The sequence below is a fragment of the Dysidea avara genome, chromosome 7 (assembly GCF_963678975.1).
Source record: "Dysidea avara chromosome 7, odDysAvar1.4, whole genome shotgun sequence".
Taxonomy (NCBI): domain Eukaryota; kingdom Metazoa; phylum Porifera; class Demospongiae; order Dictyoceratida; family Dysideidae; genus Dysidea; species Dysidea avara.
This window is the reverse complement of record NC_089278.1, coordinates 35,987,506-36,005,413: the sequence shown is the minus strand read 5'-3', so window position 1 is coordinate 36,005,413 and position 17,908 is coordinate 35,987,506. Positions and strand designations below refer to the sequence as shown.

At 38.9% G+C, this 17,908-nt stretch overlaps 1 protein-coding gene across 1 annotated transcript; it reads right to left on the bottom strand.

Moving 5' to 3' along the window:
- Window positions 1–539: 539 nt before the first annotated feature.
- LOC136261795 (glycogen [starch] synthase-like) lies at window positions 540–17,529 on the bottom strand. The gene is made up of 18 exons (XM_066055859.1): window positions 17,315–17,529; window positions 16,157–16,338; window positions 15,928–15,966; window positions 15,606–15,758; window positions 15,043–15,231; window positions 14,741–14,755; window positions 14,483–14,612; window positions 11,041–11,158; window positions 10,799–10,849; window positions 8,650–8,719; window positions 8,397–8,524; window positions 7,884–8,022; window positions 6,935–7,048; window positions 6,409–6,535; window positions 6,201–6,358; window positions 2,696–2,797; window positions 2,447–2,542; window positions 540–762 (listed from the first exon to the last, which is right to left on the bottom strand). Exons 1-18 carry the CDS (start codon window positions 17,382–17,384, stop codon window positions 625–627), a joined length of 2,019 nt encoding a protein of 672 aa, XP_065911931.1. The 5' UTR covers window positions 17,385–17,529; the 3' UTR covers window positions 540–624.
- Window positions 17,530–17,908: the final 379 nt, after the last annotated feature.

Genomic DNA, 17,908 nt, shown 5'->3' with positions numbered 1-17,908 from the left:
GAGATTCAGTTTCACAAGATTTGGATGCTGTTTTATCCCTCCAAAGCTTTGTTACCATGGATACTGGCATGATAAATCAGCTGCAAAAGTATTGTAACACCTTGTGGCAGTTGTATTATGCAGTTTTTTTGGTGTAGTCATTGGAGCCATACCAAAGTGTAGTATACTGCTCCTTACAACTCTCTTTGAAGGAAACTAATAGGAAATAGGTGAATTTTTACTATCGTCTATTGTGAACAGTGTCCTGATATCGTTCAGACAGTGAAAATTCACTATCGCTCAGCCCTACTGCAGTGTACACCTAATAACAAGAGTTAATAATAATTCTTGTTAACAACCATCAATTATGTTCATTAATTATTGATGTAACATTAGTAATGAGCTTCAGTAGTAACACTTTCAAAAGAAGCTTCAAAGGATGTATTTGTACATTCGTTCCAGCCCTGAGAATTTCTAGTCAACATTTCAGTAGTAAGGTTCTACTGTAGAGGTCAAATACTCCCCATACACACTAAACATAGCTAGAATATCCTAATATATTCATTACAATAATTATAATCTTTTAAACAATAGAAAAGAAAACAGATTAAAAAGTGTTCACGCACACAAAAAAATATAATAAAGCTAATCTTCAGCACTAGAGTGGCCGTTAGACTGTTTCATCGCAATGCCGGGGTCTTGGGTATCAGGAGTAATCGGTGATGATGGGCGAGAACTGCTCGGACTAGGGGGACCAGATCCAGTCTCTGAGAATGGCTTGGACTACATGAGCAGAGATACAATAGTGGGACAATGGTGTATACAATTTTCTCTTGCTAATTCAAGGCATTGTTATAAATGACTACTATCATTGTACTGCATACAAGTGACTTTAACATGGCAAACTCAAAACACTGCTAAAATAATAATAAAAGTCCATCTTAATCATACGCATAATTGACCGGAATAGGAAAGTATGGCTTTGTGTAACCGTTTAATGCAGGTGCCAAAATTTAAATAAACTGCTTTGCAGAGTGGGGGAACTAGCTATCGTGGTCGGTTGGCATATCTTCTGAACTGTTTCTTACCATGTGTAAGTTGCATCCTCTGATCCAAATCCAAGAGTTATAGCAGGAGTCATCATGCATGAATGATGGGGTATCTCAAGCACAGATTACAATGATATTTATATCCATGCAAATCACATGTACACTGCTTAAAAGATTTGCCAAATCAAAATGATGCCAACAAGCATTCTGTCCCAAAATGCTTGTCATTGTTTCTATAAAATTAATTACATAACTTACTTGTCTAAGCACAAAGAAACCAGACATATTCAACATCTACATACTTTTGCAATTAAGCAAAAGAGCAGTTCTATTTTCACACATATGCAGGCTTGCAATAAAACATTAGAAGTTACAGCCATGAACCCCACTCAAATTTTCTGCACACTAATGGTGGTATTTAGAGGAACTGAATACCTCATATACAGGGCTCCACTAAACAAATGCTACAACAGGAAGGGCTAACACTAAATACATTGTACAAGATAAAAGTGACATGAGTTGCATAATTATCACCTTAAAAATAAAATGTCTATATGAAAACATGACCATTCCAATAATTGACCGATCATTTTAAACGAACTCCTTTACTATGAGTACTGTATTCACTTGGTTAAACACCACAGAGCTTATTACCTCTTGATGCTCAAAAACGATTAAGTCCTTATTTTCAAAATCGACTGTGACACCACTCAAGTGTGGCTGCTATTGAAGATGTGGCGTTCAACGAAGGAACACATGTATGGCACTCTATTAAAGACATACTGCTAGTGTGGCTTCTGTTGCAGAGTTAATAATACTAATTTCAAATAATTTAAAATGTTGAATTTAGGAATTTATTAGTGCAAATTTTGTAGAGTTTCACGATTTCTAAACTTTACAAGTGTAGAAGCCGAACAACTGTAAATAAAATTAAACAGTTATTGTATATGATGACATCAATGAAGTATTACTTTAATAATCGGTAAATCATTTTGTCCCTCTAGTTTCAAGAGTAGCAAGACATTGGAAGCTAGCACATGTTGAGGTCATAAAATATATAAACAAAGATAGGAAATGTAAAGGGATTTCAATTTTATTTTCAAAAAGCACATGTACAGCAGGTGATCGCAAGTGTTTAATTTTTGTAGAGACCTTCTTTTGTGTGTATGAAGGAATTAAACAGTAAAAATAAATTAACACAGCCTGAAGAATCTTCCCAAGAAGGCAGGGGGGGTAACACAAGATAAACTAATGATCAGCAGGTACAACAGGAAATAGAACTAGAAGAGTCTTAACTATGTCAATATGATGTAATGCTATGTCATTATGATGTAATGGAGAATTAACACTTCTAAAGCTACAGGCTATCTGTACATGGACAAGGAAGCCATACACAGTAAACATATTAATGCACTTACCATGTGTAGAGAAGCCACCGAAGATGGACGTCTCACTTTATTCTGATATTCTGGTATTAGTCTTTGAATAGCCATCTTCCTGGCCTTCTTGTAATACTACAGTGTATTATAGGGAATTGTGATAACTGAGTAGTAATTACATCTGTGTGCATGTGCATGCATACGTGTACACTTGTGCCCTGCATATGATCATGCATGTAAAGCTAACACACAAGCACTGCACACACACACATAAATTATCTCTCATACTTTTCCTAGAGACTGCCAATCAAGCAGTTCACTCAGTCGTTCTGTTCTGTTTCGTTGCAGTATCCTCTGACGTCTGTTCATACTGCAGAACTCAAACATGTACTAGAGAATAGATAATAATAGTTCTAATATAGTAATAGAACACACCCAGTGGTTTAACAAGTTTACATGCCATGGACCATCACCTAGCAACAAGCTAGTCCTACACATCTGGTTCACAACAACGGAATGCAAGAGGGCATACTAATGAAGGATTACCCTAGATGGCACGATTACTGTATGTCATTTAAAAAAAAAGCAATATTAAATCAATCTAGTGAAACCACCTCATTATAGTGACCATGTCACTCCCAAATATAGCTAAGGTGTACTTAATGTCTTGGTCCATATATAATTCTGTATACCACTAGGAGTTTCACTCTAATATCAGGAGCTTACAAGCACTACAAGGCACTAATAAGCTTGTGCTAATACTCTACATTGACTATGACACAATACAAGATGACACAGATGAATCCCAGCCTTCACTCAATAATTTCATTAGCCATTGGACACATTTCCTGAATATCAAGCTGTTCAGCAATTAAAATCATAAGATCATTTTTACTGCTTCATTATATTGTATCCCAGACTGGTTGCTTGGCAACTACAGTACAGCATGAATACTAGCATGAATACATAGTGACAATGTCACTAGCTGTGCCACTTCACAAATGCACAAAGAATGGTACAAGTAGTGGTGTATGATGTTATGCAGCACTTGAAGAAACTGCCGGCAGGTATGCAGCTGCTACCACTTTAATTCAGGCTGCAGGACTACTGAGTCAGCAGCATGTATGCATGCATGCTGTAGAGCCTTAATAAGTAAAAAATAAAAGTGGTGAGAGTTTAAACAAACGTGGTTGGTATCCTACCACAATTCAGTATAGAAAGATAACGTAACATTGTGGCATGAACAACTTCCTGAACAGAAGACATATATGAAATCCTAAAGTGGAGAAATTTGCAACATTGGCAGTTCTGAAAACCACCATTATATATACAACACAGAATATTACATGCGAGAATTGCGTGTATTGATAATGTAGCCAGACGTAAGCTAACTGCTTTTGTTTAGCTCACTTCCATAACTATTAAAACTCAATCTGCAAAAATAATAAATTCACTGAAGAATGTCCACAGGATTATACACATCTACTAGTTCTAATTAAGCTATCATCTTGAATGTACATGTTCAATTGTACAATTATATTTAAAATGGTTTGCTTTTTTCCACTGTAAGCCTCAATCAGTGCTTCTCAAAGTTTACAAATGCAGCAACTTCCCACTGTTACATATTCCCAGGATGAAACCAACAGCAATGAGCCCACATATCCAGACAGTCTAGCAATAATTCTAACCCAAAGTGTGTAAAGGCACATGTGAGCACTTGAATGTCTTTGAAAACATCTGAAGAATAACTTTTGAATGTTTTCCATAATGTTGTACGGCAAGAAGCTCATCAGAATGTACACAACCCATACAGCACAATAATGGCTTATTGAATGAGCACAGGAAATATTGTTATCTTGCCTGTAAGTATTTGGTGATGATATTACATGTCTCTGATTAAAGAAAGTTACTAGTATTTGTGAGATTTTGGTAAGCTTTGTAAGGATTGTATTTTAGGATACTTCGCTTGAACATAAACAAGACTACAGTACTCACAATTGAAATTGCCTTCACATGATCAAACATTTTGGCATGGACACGTAATCTCACACGTATAATTGTTCGTTTTTTGCTCAGTATTAGTAACTGTAATGACAAGTTTTACTGTGTCAATAACCAGCTGCCATGCCATTGTTGGAAATTGACATTACCTGCTGCAATACTAGCATATGCATGATTGAGTCGGTGGCTGAACAGAATTACTTCACTTCAGAATCCTTCTCTCTAGAGTATAAGGACAGGAATTATTCCATCAGTAAGTTGTTGGCAAGCATGCACGTGAATTTTTTATAATTTGCACACAAATTTCTGTATATTTGAAATTTACCTAGACTTCGAAACATGCACTCTTCAAAATTTAAAACCTTGGATTGCCTTTTCCGTAAAATTTTCTCATTTGAAAATAGCCAATTATACAGTGTGTGTGCGTGTGGTGTTTGTGTGTATGTGTTTACGCATTGCAGTTCAGTCCAATTCATAACCCTTGCCCCATACATGGCTACACACATGTAGGGAACAAGTACAACACCCATAACCTTCAAGGGACTAACTAGTGTATCCCTCCCCTTGTCAACAACTTCAGGTACAGCACCTGAGTAGTACACAGGTGTCCCAGTGCTGGTTAATTCACTGGGTACATGACTGTGCTAGCACAGCAGCTGAAGGCTTTGCTTTGTTGCTGTGTGTGTGTGTGTGTGCGTGTGTGGGTGCGTGCATGTGTTAGTAGCAGGTACCCATTGATGTTACAACTGGGTGGGCTGCTTCCCCACTTGACACCAGACCACCATGTCCCCATTTAAACAACTACACACATACACAGCTCTAGGTACAGTCTACATTTGTACATGCAGACAATTAGTGATCCATGCAGAATCGTAGATCAAGCCAAGCAATAAATATTAGCTTTCTGTCATGAGGCTGATGAAATAGACTTGTGGTTCAATGACAATAAAGTTAACACTACTCATCTACAGTGGTACGTTTGTTAGTATGATGTAATTTTCCACAGGGAAAATAATGAATACGTCAGGTGCTTATGATACTGTACATGTTAGATGACTCACACTACAATGTGTATGGGTTCATTACATTGTGTGGGTTCTTTAACTTCTAATGCACTGTACGTACTTGACATTCAAAAGTGGCATACCCAACATCAGCTAATAGAGATCCAACTTTATAATTACTACACCACAAAGGTAGAATTACTGAGATCAAGTCTCTAAATTACAAAGAGAACTAAGTAAAACTTCTTATGTAAACTATCAATGACTTTTCAAACAGAGAAACAGAAAGGAAAGATCACATGGCTACCAACGGAAGAAGGCTCGTTGTTCATGTTCCAGTAGACATGCCAAACATACCAGCGAGCTACCTACACCCTATACAGAAGACCGCAAAACAGGAAAACTTTACCAGAAAGTGATGAAATTAAAATCTAGAGCTTCAATTTCACAGATGCACCATGATTGTGGCACTATAACTAGTCAAAATAAGTGTATATATTCAATTTATCACCTTCTAAACATTTTGACCACTTCATTAATAAGACCACCTTATTATAGTGACTATGTCAAGTAGGTCCCAAACATAGCTAAGGTGTACTTTATGATCTCATTAATAAGACCACCTCATTATAGTGACCATGTCAAGTAGGTCCCAAACATAGCTAAGGTGTACTTTATGACCTCATTAATAAGACCACCTCATTATAGTGACCATGTCAAGTAGGTTCCAAACATGTACTTCATAACAATAAGGTCTCGCTGAATTAAAATAAAAACCAATTACTTACATCTGCTAGTTGTTGTACAGATTCCTCCACGCTGCTATCACGACGATCAACAATGTAGATGCCATAGGAGGAAGGGTGATCAACATGACGCTGCATGAAACGACCAAAGCCAGACAAGTTTGTAGTTACTGACGGAATTCCCATCACCGTGCACTCCGCTGGAAATAACGAATAGAATAACAGTTGTTGCAGTTTATACATCACATACCAGGTGTGTAGCCCCAGGGCTCATAATACGAAGGGAAAACCCCTAGATGACATCCCCTCACAAATTCTTCATAGTCCATGGCAAATAATGGATTAGTAGAAGACAGAAATTCAGGATGGAATATCACCTAAACAATGGGAACACATTATAACGTGTGTTGTATTAGGGTATTTCATATTTCACACATCAGTTATTGTATCTGCAGGTCAACCATACAAGTGACTCTTTTATTAGAGTATTCTGGTATGCATATAGCTCTATACTAGTATGTCCTATTAGGGTAGTGGAATGGTCAATTAATGAGTTAACACGAAACAAACAAATCTGGACACTTTTTGTGATTAAACTAGCTGGAACACAGGTAACAGTCTCACATAACACACTACCCCTGCAAAACAATGAGCCACCTACTCAAGTACTATGACTTGGAGGCTGTACCATGAGTACTATGACTTGGAGGCTGTACCATGTTTCACAGGTGGAGGGAATCACAGGTGGAGGGAGGTATACACACAAATACACTTACTTTCACCCGATCAGATTCATTGTTGAATAACTGCAGACGTCGCAAGTTGCACAGAATAGGATCAAAGGAATCATCCGTGATGTTGTGTGTGACGATTGGTGGTAGACTGGATCGCTGTAAACAAAACAACAAACTTAACAAGACCATAGTAATACACATCATATGGTAGACTTTATCAGGCAGTAAATATACTACCCTGTCTCAATATAACTTCCTTAGGGTAGACTATCAGTAAGTTTGAAAACAGTACATAGTGCAACTTGGTTGCAAGCTTGGTAGATTGTCTAGCATGGCCATATTGCTTTTTTTCTTTAGGGTGTGGATGAGGGGAAAGAAATCCTCCAACACAAAAGAATAAACTTTGATTTCGCCACAAAACAAGACTATTGTCAAATACACAAGTTTCATTTCTAGTCTACTTGGACCTATTCCTTACTCCTAGTCTTCTACAGTGTGTCATTTTCATTAGGATGGTATTGTGGTTTCCAAATATACACCCACCAATAGCAGAGTGTACAATAACGTATGTGTAGAAATTTTCACGGCTACATACTAAAACAGGATTTTCATAATTTTTATTTTTACAGTTCTATGCCAAAACAGGATTTTGCATGATTTACTTTTCGTGAATCACCAAACTGCTCCAATAGAACATACACACTCGTGAAAATGGCATATGCTAAATATAAAGAAAACACATTGGCTATAGCTACACAAGGCTATCCATGCTTGTTTTCTGCTAAGCCAAGAGATTGTGATACTATCAGATAAGCTAAGGAATTCTTAAGGAGTGCTAAATCATAGGCTAACACATGTAATGTACAGCTGCCCTATTTCAGCACAAATCTGTCTGTTGGTTAATGCCTCTTATGTATCCTTGCCATACTCAACACAAGATTTATTGTATCAAGAGTAAATCCATTATTTACTCTTGATTGTATAAACTCACTTGTGCTGAGAATATGCAGCGCTTTAACTTCACTTTGTCATCATTGTCAAGAAAGTTTTCTGGCTCCAATAGCTTGCCAGAGAGAGCTGCCTCAAATATCTTGCTCCCAATCTTTGATTGTACTTGGTTCACCACCTCTCTATATGACATACAGTGTAATATGACATACAGTGTAATATGACATACAGTGTAATATGACATACAGTGTAATATGAGAATATCTTAAAGAGACCTTTTAAGCGAGGGATCTAGTAGCGAAACAAACAAAAACAAAGTTTTGGCTGCAATAAATTTTTTTCTTGCAGAGGAAAGTGTTTGAAGCCAGACTGTTGACCAGGATCAAATGTTTAATATTCTGTACAAAGTCTTTTTATCTCAATGTAAAGTCGTCAATTTATAGGAGATCTTTTAAAAATATTTTCGTACTAACAAACCACAATTAATACAATACAGTGAATTGGAAAGCTCTCCCTGAGAGATGATCTTTTATTGAATTGTCTAATGTTTCCTGACCTCAGTTGCTTGGCGATGGCCTGTCCCTTCAAGGAGTCAACATTGAAGCTGCTGTTACTGGTTGGGAAGATGAGGAAAGCAACAACCGTACGACCTTTGGCAGGATTGTTGGCTTCCTTGTCTGCCATCTGTAATAGAAACGAACTGATAACAATTGTCACAGTTTAAAGATATTCAAATGTACTAGCTGTATATGTGTTGTATGCATATTTAAAAGTCAAGTTGGTTAGAGATACAGTGCCTGTAAACTAACTTTTAAATAGTGATTTAATCTTCCTAAACTCTCCAAGAACAAGTCAGCTCCCTTGTTGGAGAACTCATAGCTGCAATGGAGGAAAAGATTTGTGTACATACATCTGTGGGTGTGTTTGTGTTTTGTTTGTTGTGTGTGTGTGTTGTGTGTGTTTCAGTACTTTTAAGTACTACGTATGTCAACGCCTACACGCAGTGAATCCCGGGCAACGGTAGTATATTGTTTACTATTGGCCAAAGTTTACACAAGGAGTTTGTATTTTGTGTGTGGAGTTCAGGACGTCGCTTGATGGTGTCACTCTGTGCATATCAGGCTTCTTTCCCTGCTGAGGATTTGCACACCTCACAGGGTACAAACGCCCGTGCTACAAGAAACTAGGTGGTTTGGTGAAGGTATTTACAAGACAGCAGAAAGTTTTGTTCTCTCGATCCTCTGGGAGGCCAGAGTGAATCTGGCAATGAGGTGAAGGAGTGACCTTGGTGCTACCACGCCTTGCAATATCAGCTTGGAGAGATGGTGGTGGTTTATTGAAAGCATGGAATTCTAGATTGGTGATGGTGACTTTTGAAAGTATTACACAGAAAATGTGTCTCAAAACTTCAAGTATTTTGTTATGCACCAACATATACTGCCAGTAGGGAAGAGAAGGATAGCTTCTTTGCTATCCTACAAGAACTCTTTACCACAAGGAAGTTGTTTTGTGTTGCTTGGGGATTTAAATGCTAGAGTTGAATCCAGAAAAGCGGCTGATGAGTGGTGGAGAGAGGGGTCCCCATGGGTATGGAGAACTTAATGATACAGGAAGAGAGCTTTTGGCCTTTGTAAGTGTTAACACAGCGACTATATGTAATACATGGTTTAAGAAACAAGATATTTATAAACAGACTTGGCAACATCCAAAATCAAAACAATAGCATTGCATTGATTTTGCTATCATTAGTAGGGCACACATGTGGAGGTGTAGAGATGTTAGAGTGATGCGTGGGGAAGAGTGTAACACTGATCATTAGCTTTTTTGAGAATGGAACTATTGGTGGGAAAACGGTTGATGAAACACAAGTCTAAAGACCACAGTTATAAATGTTTTGATGTTTCTTGGCTTTGGGAAGTTGATAATGGAGTTTGTGATGAGATGAAAGAGTTGTGGGATAGTGTTGATTCTATTGAAGATAAATGGAATGTACTGAGGTCTGCCTTGTGTGATAATGCTGCTATGATCTTAGGTAAAGCTTGTAGGAATTCTAGATTGGTGATGACAGCCTGATTGGTTTAAAGACAGCGAATCTCTAATTTTACATTTGTTTGAAAAGAGAAGGGTACTTCATGATAAATGACTTAGTACAGGGTTTGAACGAGATAGGAAGACATTTATCAACATGAGACAGAATGATTGAAGAGAAATACGACATGTAAAAAAAATGAATGGTTTCAAATGAAGGCAGATGAAGCTGAAAACAGCAAAATAATGGTAAGATTGTATCCGTGACTTACAAGGAGGGAGGAATGGTATGTTACCCTTAAGACTATCCAACATTGAAGACGAGAATAGAAATGTTTGTGAATCGGTAGTGTTGGAATGATGGAGAAGACATTTTTCGAATATTTTGAATATTGAGAGTGTTTTTAAAGTTGATGAAAAGTATAAAGGTGTGTGTGTGTGTGTGTGTGTGTGTGTGTGTGTGTGTCTGTGTGTGTGTGTGTGTCTGTGTGTGTGTGTGTCTGTGTGTGTGTGTGTGTGTGTGTGTGTGTGTGTGTGTGTGTGTGTGTGTGTGTGTGTCTGTGTGTCTGTGTGTGTGTGTGTGTGTGTGTGTGTGTGTGTGTGTGTGTGTGTGTGTGTGTGTGTGTGTGTGTGTGTGTGTGTGTGTGTGTGTGTGTGTGTGTGTGTGTGTGTGTGTGTCTGTGTGTGTCTGTGTGTGTGTCTGTGTGTGTGTGTGTGTGTGTGTGTGTGTGTGTGTGTGTGTGTGTGTGTGTGTGTGTGTGTGTGTGTGTGTGTGTGTGTGTGTGTGTGTGTGTGTGTGTGTGTGTGTGTGTGTGTGTGTGTGTGTGTGTGTGTGTGTGTGTGTGTGTGTGTGTGTGTGTGTGTGTGTGTGTGTGTGTGTGTGTGTGTGTGTGTGTGTGTGTGTGTGTGTGCATAACCGCACAAACTCACCGTCCAGCAATAAAGAAATAAAGTGCCTTGTCTAAATCAAAATCATAATGTCTAAATATCACAAAAAGAATTACAAATTAACACACCATCAACTTTCACATGATAGTGAATTATTAATAAAGGCTCTACATATCCCTACTCAAAAATTCAAAATCTTCAATCAGAGTATACTACAGTATTCTACAGGTCACGTTGTGACATGACTAGATACACATACATATTATTACATACACACAACTTACCCATAGAAGTGGCCACGAACAAATTCATTGATTTTTTCCTTAGACTTGGCATGAAGGTTCTGGAACTCATGTAGGGCACTAAATTTCTTAACATTCAGTCCATTAGGAAGGATCAGATCTGAAAAAAATAATTCAACTTGTAAAACACCTTGATGAGGTCACTGGGTAATCAGTGAAACATGTCATTTGTGTACTATAGTGACTTCTCCTCAGTGGTACCAAAAAGGTAACCAGAGAAGAACAGAGACCAGGACTGCATATTGTTTTGGCCTGATCAATTGTTCAAGCCAGTTGATCCCAATGTTCTCAACACTTAACTTCTATTGATACCTTATATAGCAATCATACATTCCTCATCTTGTAAAACTCTGGCTGGATTTTGGGTTTAAAAACGTTCGGTGATAAATAAGGGAAGCGGTTTGTTCTAATTAAAAAATCGTCCTGGCATAGCACAAAGAGCTTGTAGTTTTGTAGCAACTGTATAGGAAAATGTATTAGAAAATAATTTAATTTGTTGTTGGGGCGAGCCTGAGCGAGCCCCACTCAGATCGGTAGGCAATGTTGGTTGTACGAGCGTCGCGTGTCTGAAAATTTACTTTACAAACACGGAAAGCCCTACACTGGGTGGTCAAATGGTGGTTGTACAAGCGTCGCGTGTCCGAAAATTTACTTTACAACAAACACGGAAAGCCCCACACTGGGTGGTCAAATGGTGGTTGTACGAGCGTCCCGTGTCCGAAAATTTACCTTACAAACACGGAAAGTCACAGCATGTAGTTTCACGTGTTGTTAATGAGCAGCTGCACAATGCGCTGCATTATGGCCAGCAACGACGACACCGCTAGACAAGATAGACTAAGGAGGAGAAGGGAAAGGGACCGATTAAGAAGAGAGATGGAGACTGCTGAAGAAAGAGATGCAAGGTTTAGCCATATAAACGGGGGAGCTAATTAGCTACACGTTAGTGAAATTTTATATTTCGTTGTAAATAGATTGGCCAGACGTAGACGCGCTGCTATGAGGCCAGAGCAACAACAGTAGCAGAGGGAAAGGCGTCAAGCTTCAAGTCAACAGGATAGCAGTGTAGAAAGGAATGATGCACTCCACAGGAGAAGGGAGAATTACAGAGTAAGGTGTGCAACAGAAACAGATGAAGAAAGACAAACAAGGTGTGTAAATAATGCAAACAGTTTGGCATTTTGTACACCATAGTAATTGACTTATGTCAATTCTATATAATATGTAGGTTAGCTATGTGTATAGAGAATATGAAACTAGACGACGTCTAGATGCATTGATGATTCATGGCAGAGATATACAAGAAGGTCTCCTGGTGGATGCTGCCCAGTCATCTCCACCAATAGATATTCGCTTTACAGTTGACAATCCTGACATAATTCACAGAGTGCAGGAATTCCATAGAAATTTTGCGGAATATATTGTGTAATGTCTGCTTAGAGCGATTCCCCACCATCACAACCAATACTATACCAACAGAAATATGTCACCGCTGCAATATTGATAAAGAAACACCAAAATTGTTTTATGTGGAAAATAACATGGATCCAGGTCCAGTACCACATGAACTATCTGTAAGTTCCATTAATGTTGTAAAAGCACATTAAATACAGTCTTTGCCAGTGAGGCACTTCCACAAAATTAATTTACCTTTTAGTAGTAATATAGAACTGTTGATAGGTGTTGATAGTGGTAAGGTGTGTGAAATCAACATAGCAGATGACCGTGTTTATACAGTAGAAGTCATCTTTTAATGACACACATTTCTGTACATAGACACTTTTCTAGACTGGTTACTTTATACCTAGAGTTTATAATGTGGTTAATACAGAATGTGTGTGTGTGTCTATTTGTGTGTAGGGTTTGACTCAATGGGATAATTCCAATCATTTCCATCTATCCCTTCCTTATGGACAATATGGCTATAGTGGACATATACTCAATCTTCCACAAGACGTTACGTCATTTGTTAACAGTTAACCTAGGTCTCCAGCAACACTCAATGTAATTGTTGTTAGAAGAGATGGAGTGAATGAAATTCACAGAGACTTTAGAGTATGAAGGGCAGTTGTACATAGAGCTTTGCATTGGCTTATTGCAAACAACAGGTATTATAATGATGTAACAATTGACACCAACACATTAGAAATGCTACCAATTGATGGTCACCTAACTAACTTTTCATCAGTAAATCTATCTTCAAATGATGAGTCAGAAGTTTCATCAGATAATGATGATCAACTGTGGATCTTGTTTGGATTTCAAGTTTTTGCAGCTATTTCATTGATATAAAAGTATCACACTTCACTTTTCAGTGCTGATCACAATATATCAGCTCGCCCACATGATTTAGCATCTGTCTAGTTCTAGAGTGGATAGTTTTGCATGCATCCTTCGCTCTACTACAAGACAGAGAGGCAAGTCTGAGTTGTCATGTGTATTACGCATTTTGGATATACAATTCTAACCAATTTATAAGTATCTATAGTAAGAGTTCAAAATAAAGAACAAGAAATTATATATTGCACATTAGCCATCTATAAACTGTTTTAAGGACATTTTGTTAAATCATTTGATTGATTTTGTTTTTGTATCTGTGTGTTATACTCCTTGATGGAGTCCTACACAGTAATAATATAAATAAATAAATACTACTTGGTTGGTAGGTACAGAGTTTATGAACACCATCTCAGGAAGCCACTTAACCATGATGAGGTTAAAGGTGATGAATAAAAGTCTTTTGTGTACAAACAACTACACTAACCACTATACCAACCTCTGGGCTTGCCCCAATATCTGTGTCATGTGATCAATACATGCTATGGTCATATGTACAGTACTACTACAGTTTGATTTCAGGTTGCTTGCGAATGCAATTGAACAAATCACACACGTGATTTTTGAACGTGATCATGTGAATGCTTACGTGCAGTGCATTAATGTGTTGAATATCTACCTCAGTAGTATGCCCCTGACATTGTGTAACGATCTAAGAAGGCGAAAAATGTAGTTGCATTATTAAAATGAGCTTGGTTGAAAGAAAACAGCTCACATGTTCAAGCAATCACGTGTGCAAACTGTTCAAATGCATTCGCAAGCAACCTGAAAATGACTGTATCATGATGTCAGGTACTGCCAACAGCACGTGTTGACATGAATAATGCCACAGGCTGGCATTTTCATGCCACACACACTTAACATATGATTATATGATTCAAGACACATCACCATGGGTGACATACATCATGTGGGTACATGGCAAGTAACTTGCCTGTAGCATACATTCTACATGTGCAAATATTACTATTGATGGCTAGGTCACATTACATTGGAGTCATCCTACCTAATCCATACCCTGTATGTGTCCCTCCCTCATACAGTACATGCATGGAAGGCACATGTAACATGTCAAGAAGGACAGTACCTGGCCTTCTTTTCAACAAGTGTTCGGCCTCATCCCCAGTCACTTCAGATACGGTAGTGAAGAGGTGGGAACACTGAGCTGCAGCGCGTTCTATACAATATCGGTGATATATCTGTCTCTGGCCAGCCTCCTGTATGTGAGGAGAAATAGTTAAGTGAAAGTGTGTTGCTAATCTCAAAACTATATAGTGTACTTATGTACAATCATCTATCCCCCACCCCAATTAATGCACATGTATACTTCAAGTCCTCCACTCACCTTATCAATTTCAAACTGTATCAATAATGTGACATAGAAATAGAGAAAACAAAATAAATGATGTGACATGTACATGTATAGATAGATACTAAATGACATACAGCACATGTAGGTGATTATGCAACCCCACCCCACCCCACACACATACACAGCACGCACAAAGCTATACTAATCAATTTAAAGGTACGCAACTGTTAACACACATGCACGCACGCACGTACACACACACACACACAAAGCTATACCAATCGATTTAACGGTACGCAACTGTTAACACATACAAGACAATGTTATACACTTACATAAGGCAAGTTATTGTAGAAGTCCAAGTTAGCAGCACAAAGGTATCTGCCTAACAATGTGGCATGAGTGGTGAAAATTGTTGCCACATCAACATGTTTCATCCTCAGAAGGAGCAATCCCAGGCCAGCTTGCCACTCATGAAACTGTGTCGTGATCATAGGACGTGGACCTGGTATCCTTGACCGAAACTGGCAGGGATTAAAACAATACAGTGTAATATGCATGTTGGTGTTACACAGACAAACACTACACAGACAAACAAAACTTTCGGCTGCTTACCCAACGAAACAGTAGGCTACCTGTGCACTACTTGAGTGCCACAAGTTAGTGCCCTCCTGAGGGCAGGACTAATACCTTGTAGGAGGTGTCCCATGGGAAAAGGTGTGGGTACACTGAACAAACACAACACACAGTGTATGCAAATATGCTGGGATTTCTTCTCAAAATTAGGTCCAAAATTATGTTTCTCCACACATCTGGCACAGAAGGATCTCCTACATGACAGGGTCAAAATTCTAATAGGTCTTAGACATTTCAGTGTATACACCTACAGTACACACACCTCTGATATGAACCAACAAGTTAGCTGGCCCAGTAGTAGAGCATCTTGTGATTCACTGTCAGCATCAGGTATTCCAATATGTGCCAGGTCCCACAACTCTGATCGCCACTCCTCCAGTTTGTATCTAGCTGAGTTGAGGTCGAACAGTATTACCTGAACCAAAGATGAAACTTCATAGACAATGAATGATCCACAAGTGTGTGCAGTGTGTGTCATGCACATAGTGTGTGTCTATGCATGTCAGCACATGTGTGTAGTATGTAGTGTATGTGGAGTTAATTTGTACATCATAACTTGCCAATCTATGAGACAACATACGTACATTTGGTGATCCATCTATCAGCCATCGTCCATACATCACCTACAGCATTGAACAAAAAAGGACTGTCATAGCCTTGCAGATGAAACAAATCAACACACACACACACACACACAACACATACACATGCACGCACACTAAAAACACACACACTACACACATACACACGCACGCATGCACACTACACACACCGATCAACAGATAAACACATACTGATCACAGATCAAGATACCTTCAATTTGTGTGATTTCATTTGTGCCAGCACCTCTCTTATGATGGACAACTCTGGCTCCATTGGTTCAACCTCGAGGTGTACAAATTTCTCATTGTAAGGTCCAATCATACAGAACTTTTCTTCCAGCTCAGCTGTGGTTACTGCTGCTTTAGTCCTGATCACAGTATATATACCTCCCACTGTAACAGTATCACATGTGCTACCATGTATGACATGACATACAGTAAACCTCATTGATAAGGACACTTTTGGGATAAAGTTATGGCCTCGAATTTATGACATGGCTTGTATTAGGGGACCTACTCAGTAGAGTTGAGTGTTAAAACTTTAAGGACCTACTTAACATTGTACTCATATCCACCACACTAACTGTAATCCCTACTTTTCTCCATCTAGCATGCATAACAACGTCTAGATTATAGTTGTCAACTTGTAGAACGATTTCACTCACCAATTCTATAAGAAACATGTTACACAAATTTCGAGAAGAAACTGGTTATCCTATAAATGTGACCTAGATATACCTGTATGTTTAGGTATGTCCATAGCACATCTTGCTATGAAACAAATGAAACAGTTTGGAGTGAAGCAAAAGTTTATTTCATCCATTATGTAGCCAAACACTAACTTAATCAGTGCATCTCTTCAATCATCATAGCATCTCTGGTGTGTTCAGTGACTCACTCAAATAGACACTGTACTATGATTGGCACCCGCAGAAGTTATGTAGAATCAGCCTTGTTCACTGACCTTTTGCTTTGACTGTAGTCATAAATTGTAGTACAGTGGACTGGAGTGACACCCCCTTGAAAATCTTACATCTGAGTGAGAAATCCATACCTTATCTGTACCATCAACCTGGAACCCGTGTTAAGGAGTTGCCAGCCCCCCCCCCCCCCCAACCTGCTCATATTATTATTATTATTAGTATCATCAAGTCTACCAGTAGGGTTTGCACAGAAGGCAGAGCCTGTACGAGGTGCTTACAGCCTAGGGAAGCTAAGCGAAAAACTAAGGGGGGTAGAGATTCGTGATAATTTGTGCATAAATCATTCATTAGCAGCGGCACTACTAGTAACACTCTAAACCCTTATGACCCGGTAGTATGCTATATACACACACAGAGGAAATCACGAAACAGTAAAAGTAGCTTACCTTTGTTGGCCACTTCCCAAGAAACTTCGAAGTGGAACCTGAACGGCTCGGCGACATCATAATCAGCCATACTTGATCAAGGCTTGGTAATGAAACGCGTGTTACTGAAGAAGAATACGTTGAGGGAATCGCTCGCTTTCTCCTTTTTACGAGGTCGAATCACACGTGACTAGTTCACCTTGACACTAGTCTCGTGCCCAGACCCCACCCACTGCGGTTGAGTAGGGTTTGGTGACTTACGCAATGTTTTGGGCCCGCCGCCATATTGTTTACGCATTTGTATCCATAGCTATAGTCGGCCATTTTCCTAGTTCCAGCCTATCAAATCGCGTTGTACCTGAATCAAGGCGTCCGATTGGTCAGAAAAGAAAAATGGCGTAGGGCCCAAAACTCCTGCAAATGTCACCAGACCCCAGGGACCAGACCCTATTCAACAGTGGGTGGGGTCTGGGCACGAGACTACCTTGACACGTGCTCCGCCTTACGACATTCACGTGACGTGAACCTCCTAGCTGATACCGCCTTCTGGTGGATTTGAGGTGTGCATGTGGAAAGAGAAATCTGGTGAAGTGTATGGTGACCCTATCCTATCAG

Excerpts from the sequence above, each read along its gene's own strand:
- LOC136261795 (XM_066055859.1), bottom strand. The coding sequence starts at position 17,384 with ATGGCTGATTATGATGTCGCCGAGCCGTTCAGGTTCCACTTCGAAGTT. Across the intron at positions 15,232-15,605 it reads CTTGTTGGTTCATATCAGAG|TTTCGGTCAAGGATACCAGG; the intron begins GTGTGTGTACTG and ends AATCCCTGCCAG. Across the intron at positions 8,525-8,649 it reads GATTAAATCACTATTTAAAA|ATGGCAGACAAGGAAGCCAA; the intron begins GTTAGTTTACAG and ends TTTCTATTACAG.